The sequence below is a fragment of the Lepisosteus oculatus genome, chromosome 8, assembly GCF_040954835.1.
Source record: "Lepisosteus oculatus isolate fLepOcu1 chromosome 8, fLepOcu1.hap2, whole genome shotgun sequence".
Classification (NCBI taxonomy): domain Eukaryota; kingdom Metazoa; phylum Chordata; class Actinopteri; order Semionotiformes; family Lepisosteidae; genus Lepisosteus; species Lepisosteus oculatus.
In genome coordinates this window covers 26,827,580-26,836,633 of record NC_090703.1, presented here as the reverse complement: position 1 = coordinate 26,836,633, position 9,054 = coordinate 26,827,580, and the positions used below count along the sequence as shown (strand labels likewise).

Below are 9,054 nucleotides of genomic sequence, written 5' to 3'. Positions count from 1 at the left end.
ATGTTAGTTAAAGACTTCGATGCTTAAAATGTTTAGGGAGAAATGGAATACCGGTGTGTATTTTTTCCAAAGTACCGATTCCTGGAATCTGACTGGCTGACACCCTTCTGAAGTGGTTCCATGATATCTGGTATACGGAAAAGAAAGCGTTGATTTTATGAAAAGTCAATTATGAAATTATGAAACGCTCTGTTAAAAGCAAGGGAGTTTTTATGTATGTTGCAGTAAAAGAAAATGCCTAACAAAGTAGGGCTTGGACAGATTCCAAGTACTTGTACAAATGTGCTAAAGAAATTAGCAAAAAAAGTCATTCCTTTATCATATTGGCTAGCTAATGTCCTGTTTGTCAAAGAAAAAACAAAAAGTATTTTCATTTAAAATAACGGTTAGAAAGAATGTGGACCAGCATAATACAGTACTTTGAGTTTACAGCTTGTCCAAAGTCATTCATTATTATCAGTTTTCACTGATGAACCTCACTGGCATCCAGTAACCCTGAGGTCGGATGTTCAAATCCAGATGTTGCAGTGTGTTTTCTTTTAACAATTAAACATTTCTTTGAAAAGCTAAAATAGAAAATATTATCGGCACCATATTGATTTTTTTTTTATATTTCTAAATATCACAACATGTTCGTACTGTATGTACATAGCGGTACCGCAGGGTGTAAGGCGCAAAGCCATGTGAGCCCTAAATATGTTTTCTTAGAAAAACAGATTCACATCGCGAAGCTGTGTCAGTCTTCTGTGTAAAAAAATCAGTTTGAACACCATGGGTGCTGTTTTTAATAAGCTGCTGAGTAAAGAATAGGAATTTTCCTGCTGTTAGCAGTATTGTGTATATAGTTTTATGTACAGGGTGTGAAAAGTAGAGGTCTTTAAAATTAGACTGGGAAAACGATTTTTTTAATTCTTAAGAAATAAATAAAAAATGAGATATAATGATGTGTTCCTGCTTAGACATTGCACGACTTTAAAAGCAATAAAAACAGGTTTCGATAGTTAATAACCACTTTTTATGCATGAAAAACGGATGAGTTTTCTTCCTCGTGATCAGCTTAGAATCTCTGTGTATGCTGTAAGGTTCCTACTTCTTAATTAAACGTTTAAAATACACGAATTTCATAAAAACAACACATGTTTCGAATAGAAAAAATCTAATTCTGTCGTCTTCCTGGTATGTAGAACAGATCAGCAGGTCTTCTTTTCCCCAATCAGAGGCTCTGAAAACAGCGTCCCGCCCACTGCGCTGTGTAGGAGGGGGAGGCGGCACCGAGAGAGGGAGAAAGCACGGAGATCAGTATCGCACAATGGCCGTAAAGCACCAATTGCGACTGCATTCATAACTTAGTGTTTAAAATTAAACAAAGTAAATAATTTTCTTTGACTTCTAAGTCCCTTGATTATCATTAAGCACAGGTTTTTCAAGACGTAGACTACTTTTTGATACCATTGTTAGACAAAGCGGGAACTTATTGTACTTTCTAATTACATTACACGTGGAAAGATTACAGATTACACAAAACTATTTCTGAATGCTATTGTTGTAAATACATCTAATTAAGAAACTAAGGTGTTAGCATAAACTATTAGTAACCAATAATATTAAATTTAGCACTGTAATAAATTGTTGCACATTTCCCCGCATCTTGTAAAAATATTTATTCATCGTTCAAATACACATTAAATCTATCAGAAAATAAGTTTAATACACAACTAAAAAAAAATAGGGAAAAATATCATTCAAAATATTTTGCTAACAAGGTTAACTGTTAATAAATAAATGTTAAACAAAATGTATTGACTAAGGAATAGGATGGCACAGTTGTTAGTATGCTTTTGTATGTTTTTTTTCATAAATACTACAGTAGTACCAGGTGTTTCAGTGCCTTTCAAAATTAAATTATGCACGCAAACCTCTGAACTAGGAAGATAAGATATCCATCCATTTCTAATGGTAGTGAAGTGGTTAGCATTGCTATCTTGCAGCACTGGGGCCCTAGGTTCAATTTCTGACATCCTATGTGTGTGGAGTTTGCATGTTCTTTCTGGGTTCCGTAGTTTTTCTCGTTATGTGTGATATGATTCACTCTCACACTCCAAAACATACTGGGAGGTTAATTGTGTAGATTAAGCCGGCCCAGGGACGCCAAATAATGTAGAGAAAACCGGTTCAGGGACGCCAAATATGTAAGAAAAGTGGCTCTCTGAAGGCACCAGTTCTGTAGGGTTTGGGCATTTACTGAGACAATTATTAATTGTAGCAGTAAATCACAAAGTTGATTCTTTTGATGGCTTTAGAATCCAACCATGCGACATAACTCAAACAACGCACACACACAGGTACTAATACACGAGGATACATTTATTAATACATAGAATATGCATATAAACCTAACAGATCTTATCGAGAGGGTTATCAGAATACAAAAAGTATATTCGGTCAGTTACAAAGTGTTACACATATCAAGAGGACATACGTTCAGTATATCATTCATTAAGACCGTTTCGTAAAGTGAACTTGGTTACAACTTCTACATTATATACTCAAACAAGTACATAACTCTTAGGAATTAAATTGATATCAACTGGTTGGGATAACAATTGAATTCTCGAGCTGTAATGCATTGAAGTTGAATACTCATCCAATTTTTGGGGATTCAGATCTCCTGCGGGCACAAAGAAACAGTTGCAGGCTTGTTGCTGTCCAATCTGCACTCTCTGGCTCCGAGCCAGGCTGTGATGTGCGGCTTGCGACGGTGCGCTGCTGATGCTCACTGTTGGCTTTAACTAGCAAAGTTTGTGCACAGGAGAAAAGATGACTGTGGGTCCCAGCAAGTCAGGAAGAGGACCGGTTCGTTCCTGATGAAGAGCTAGTTCTAAATAGTAATTCAGCTGTCCACAGTTCCGACCTGTTCACGAGGCCTGCTGCTGGTTACTCTCTGGCAACCTCAACTCTAGACTCTTAGAACAAAGGAAAGTTCTGGCACTCAGACACACTGGCTGTTCCGTGGTTGTCCGGGCTGAGTCTCAGGATGGTCAGGGGGCGCGCTGCGAGAATGTCCTGCCCTTGGGAGCCTTCTGCTCCTGGGCCGTCCTGCCCTGGAATTCTCCTTTGAATTCCCTTTAGAATTGTTGAATCTGAATCTTGTCTGAATCTTGTTGAATCTGAAACTCAATCTGAAACTCTCAGGCTCTCTGTGTTGCCTGTTTTTACCTGGAGGAACTTCAGCTCATTGATTGGCTGAAAGTTCCATGGACATCAGAGTCCCACGTGGGTTACTCGGCCTTACCAGTCCCTGATTGGTTGATCAAGGTGAGATATGAGTCACTTACTCCTGACACTTAGTAATGCAGTCCAGATGTCCAACTGGCACTCCCTAAACAGATAGGCGCCAATGGATGACCATTGATCATGATAGCCAGGCTTAGCTAAGTGCATCCCCCTTTGGGAGCTGTCCTTATCAAAAGAAAACATCTTGCATGAATGGTTTCTCTGTGGCTGCACCACAGAGATGAACAGAGAAATGGGGCCTCATTTGGGAAGCTCAGAAACACTTAATTCTGCCTTATTATTAAGCCTCGCTGCTACAATTGGCTTACGCGAAAACCGGCCATGGTGTGTGTGTGTTTGTGTGTGGCGCTCTGAATGAGTTAAACTTTGATGCAAACTGTATTTCCCAGAAGCTACTCCCCAATGCAGTGCAGTTAAAAAAATATCTCTGATACAGTTCCTTCAGAGATGATGTTAAAGACCATGTTGTTTGTAATGCTGGAATCAGAAATGTTTGGCTTAATTAAAACAGAAAAGCATTGTGAAAGTACTCCAAAATGTGTTTCAGTTGTACAGACAGAACATAATTTCTTGCTGCAAAAAAACATCCCTAGGCATAATTTGTTTGCTATAAATATGTTCCTTAAAAGGAATTTAAAAGGCCATTTTTTAAATTAGCTTTGGCAAAATCTATGGATACTTTATTTAATAGAGTATTTAAAAGTATTTAAAAGATTTAAAAAACTATAGCTTTCATAAAAATGTGAGAGTATCTTCATGCATTCTTCTTCATAGAACTCACACCTGGGATTTGATTAATTAGGGTTATTAATTATTATCATCAAGCCTGAAACGAAACCTGTTTTTATAGCTTTTAAAGTTGTGCAATGTCTAAGCAGGAACACATCATTATATATTATATATGAAAAATACACAATATAGCACTCAAACAAACGCAAACGTGTTTTTAATAAAATCTTTTATTTATTCATAATCTAACTCACATAACTCACATTCCTGAATGCCCCCCACACCGCTTAACAATTTTAGGAAGACTAAGGAAGGACTAAGGAAGTTGTCATCTGTTGTTGAAGCTCTGTGGGCTCAGTGACTTTGAGACCACACAATATTCTATGTTACTTGAATCACCACAATTCAAATAGAAAAAAAAGAGCTGACTGACAAGATTTAAGATGTGGCTCCATAAAAAATGAATTAAAGAATGTGCAATTAATTTTTTTGTGCCTGAAAGATTTTCATCATCACCATTTCACTGATTCCCAGTTTTAGGTGCTCTGGGGTATATTCAGACACAATCAAGTTAGTATGTGCCAGAAACCCAAAACTATTCTCAGACATGTTGGCAGTGCACAAAATGTTGTAGCTAAAAATCATTTCTAGCACTCACGAGTTGAGAAGTATAACATGAAATAGGTGAGTATTTAGATCTGCATTTGTTCTGAAAGTTAATACTAATTGCCATTAAATAAAATGTATTCCTTTGCATTTTTAGAATCATTTTCAGACACATTTAGTATGGCCTCAGAAAAAAAAACTACTTTTAGCTGTACTTAAAATCAGCACTGTTCAGATTTTGTTCACACAGGGAATCTTCACAAAAGGAAATGGCTCTGTCTTCACATGAATGTGAGTGTTTTGTGTCAGGGAAGACGAATACAACCTATTTCCCTTTGAAACTCAACAAAAAATAATGTTCACCTCTCTGTCCAGCAAATGAACAATAGTAATAATAATGAACTTTATTGTATATAGCGCTTTTAAAGGTGGCTTCTCAAAACGCTTTATGGGATAAAAACAATAACAACAACAATATTGTATTTCACTGCACTTTGATAGATTATCTTTAAATCAATTGTTGTCAGAATTTCCATGCCTCCAAACTAACAAGGGCTCTGAGAATGCCCGTGGGCTTTTCACTGATAAACTTGTGTTAACAAAAACACAAGTTTGCTTAAGAGTTGTTAAAACCATTTTTTATCTATTTTTCAGCACAGCCAGCCGGCTGTCGAGCGGTATTAAATGCAACTTTTGTGTATAGATGACTTTGCTAAAATGTATTTAAAAATAAAAATGATTCGAATTGGCACGCCTGTAGCTTTTTCACGAAACCTCCTAGAGTTACGAAAACACTTGCTTTGTGTCACATTCTGACTGTTTTCACAGCCTTCACTATGTCGTTTTTAAGCCATTTTTTGACCACGCTCGAATATTCTTCTGTCCATATCTTTGGAAGGAAAACACGGAAAGCCTTCAAACCAAATGCACTTTGAAGACCACGACTTGTGAAAATGTTCACAGCCTCCACATAAAACTATCAGTGAGCTAATTCTCTTTTTTTAAACCTCCGGTTTTTCATTGATGTGTAATCACGCACTAATTGGAACCTGGGGGGACCACTGTGTGTTAAGAAAGTTAGGTGTTAGCATAAACTATTAGTGAGTGGCTAACAAAAGTGTAAAGTGTTTCCTCTTTTTAACGGGAAGAGACGTGGTGCTTCAAACAAGATAGTGTGGCGTTACTTTTTGTCAATGAAAAAGTGTGTGTGTTTTTTTAATCCCTGGTGGAAACGGGCTTCCATAAGAATCAAGTAATAGGTTTATTCCAAGCTGAAAAAAAGAAGAAAGAAAACACATTCCATAAGAATCAGCGCCTTTATATAGCGCCTTTATATAGCACCTTTAAAGGTGGCTTCTTAAAGCACTTTCCAGGATAAAAACAACAATAACAACAACAACAATATTCTATTTCATTGCACTTTGACAGATCGTCTTTAAATCAATTGTTGATTTAAAGTTTGACAGTAAATGTTTATATTGTAACGCATACAGCCATTTCATAAAATGAATAACACCAATGTAAACGTTGTATTTACATTTTGTTTATAATAAAAATGTTCAGTTCTCTAAAGTTTTCTCAGTCAAGTATGATAGTATACCCAGGGAGCTGTGTAACCATGTGTAGGCAGCAAAAGATCAACTAAACTAGATGCAACACCGAAGATATTATTTATAATATTTAAAGGGATCCCCATACAATACAGGTTCCTGCTACTGGAGCGATTCAGAGGGAAAGACGGTGACTATTCGTTGTTATTAAAAAATGACTTAGATTCGAACATGTTGTGATATTTCTAAATATAAAAAAGTCAATTAATTGTCCATAATATTGCTATTTTATTTTTTCAAAGAAATATTTGTTTAAAGAAAATTAGTGGCGCTAGAGGGATTTGAACAGCCTCTTGCTTAGGAGTTAGGCACTTAGACCATCACGCCACTCACATGACAAGTGGTGAAACAGCCCTACACATGTAGTATCAATAGACATTGTATGTGCACAGTATATACTACTGTTTGTCGCAGTACATTAATATAATTATTTCGTTATTAATTTCTTTAGATACACGATTCCATATTATATTCCCTATTAATCAAATTCAAAAAGTATGCTTGTTTACTTCGGTATCGGGCATATTCACAGAAAAGCTTAAAACTACCACTTTTCTCACAGAGTACTGTATACACATGTTATTTCAGATGTTAGTTAAAGACTTTGATGCTTAAAATGTTTAGGGAGAAATGGAATACTGGTGTGTATTTTTTCTTAAAGTACCGAGACCAGCCATAAACAGTTTACATAAAACTGTATGTTTATGTTCCAAAATTAATATAGTTTATGACCTTCACATGCATTATGCTCCTATTCTTTTTATGCTACTAAAATTTCCCTTCAGTGGTAAAATTCCATATAAACATTCAATACTAAAACATGCACAGTAAAGAAATTAAATATACATATACATTACAGTTTGCATACAGTAATATGTTTAGGTTCCTAAATCAATATATTTTATGAGCATGTGAAAGGCATGGTGAATCGGAGATTCTCAAAAATTACTGTACTTTGCATGATTGGAAACGAATGCATGATTGGATCAACAAAATGCTGTGGTGTTACTTTTAATTAATGAAAAAAGTGGCTAAGGATCTGTGCCTGTGACCGGAAGGTTGCTGGTTCAAATCCTGCAGCTGGCAGAGGAATCCTACTCCGTTGGGCCCCTGAGCAAGGCCCTTAACCCCAACTACTCCAGGGGTGCCGTACAATGGCAGACCCTGCGCTCTGACCCCAAGCTTCTCTCCCTGTCTCTGTGTCTGTGTCTCCCTGGAGAAAAAGCTGGGGTATGCGAAAAGATGCATTCCTAATGCAAGAAATTGTATAGGGCTAATAAAGAAACATTATTATTAAAAACATTATTACAAAGACAGTCAATGAAAAAATAAAATCTTTTTGTTTACAAAGACGGTTACAAAGAATGTGGACCAGGGTAATACTTTGAGTTTACAGCTTGTCCAAGGTCATTCATTATTAATACTATTAGTAATATCTTCTGTAAAGACTTTGATGGCAACGGCTGAAACGCTGTACATGAGAAGTTGAGCTTTATTAGCTCCACCTTGCGGAAATTCCGGATACTATTATTTTACTTGCGGTACCATCCGATATTATGCAAGAATATATGGTATTAATATGGTATTATATGGTAACTTGAGTTATACTGCGACAAGCACACCGCGTTATAACGCAGTATCGCCCGCTTGATTTGAATGGCTGCATCTGTATATTAATAGAGATAAGCTCTCTATTAAAGCTCAGATCAAAGATCAAGTACAGATCAAACAGCAATATCTCACACACTGGGACTGATCTGTGATCTGTGATGTGGTTGAGTGTGAATTGTGGTGCTCTAGCAGGCACAGCTGGCTGGCTGTGCCGAAAAATAAATAAAAACTGGTTTAACAACTCTTAAGAATACTGTAGTTTTTGTTAACACAAGTTTATCACTGAAAAGAACACGGGCACTTTTCCTCCCCCTTACATTCTCAGAGTAGAATAGGCACACCTTCCAATGAATGACAGTCCCTCTTCCCCCCACAGACAGACAAATCTTTTCACTGCCTATTTGACTAGCTATTCAGAAAGAAAGTCGGTGATGTCACCGCTCTGGCAAGCATGCTCTTTAGATAACGCTATTCAATATTATATTCCCTATTAATCAATTTCTAAAAGTATGCTTTTGTTTACTCCAATAGCAACGTATTCGCAGAAAAGGTTAAAATATCACTTTTCTCACAAAGTATATAAACAATATGGTCAGAAGGAGCATGTTAAAAAAGTTTCCAAAATAATAATTAAATTCTGAAAAGTATGAGTTTCAGTTCTTTTACTGTGATAACGAGCGCAAGTATTCCTGGAAAATGAAAATCACTTAACTTTGAATGTTTTGTGATATTTAGAAAGACCAACAAATTCAATATAGTGTCTAAAATATTTATTGTCAGTTATATCAGTAGTAGTTTGAAAATATTTATTGTTATTAATAAATGACTTAGCTTCGAACATGTTGTGATATTTAGAAATATAAAAAATGTCAATATAATGCCAATAATATTAGCTATTGTAGTTTTTCAAAGAAATTTTTATTTTTTAAAAGAAAAATCATGGCAATAGCTGGATTTGAACACTTGCCCTCAGCCTTATAACTTAGTCACTTAAGCCATCACACCACAGAAACAGTCACACACCAAGCACAGCAATACACATATAAATGTAAAGTCTTATACTACTGTTTGTGCAACAGTACATGAATATAATTATATTGTTATTAATTTACTTAGATATGCGAATCCATATTATATTCCCTATTAATCCAATTCTAAAAGAATGCTTTTGTTTACTCCAATAACGAGAGTACTCGCAGAAAAG

At 36.0% G+C, this 9,054-nt stretch overlaps 1 protein-coding gene across 1 annotated transcript in view; it reads right to left on the bottom strand.

Annotated features, from left to right (window-relative positions):
* Positions 1-800: 800 nt before the first annotated feature.
* The window catches only part of smoc1 (SPARC related modular calcium binding 1), a 305,181-nt gene continuing 296,927 nt past the window's right edge, over positions 801-9,054 (bottom strand). The window contains exon 14 of the mRNA XM_069193419.1: positions 801-1,248. Coding sequence (XP_069049520.1) covers positions 1,214-1,248 — 35 coding nt within the window. The 3' untranslated portion in view covers positions 801-1,213. The remainder of the gene's footprint in view (positions 1,249-9,054) is intronic.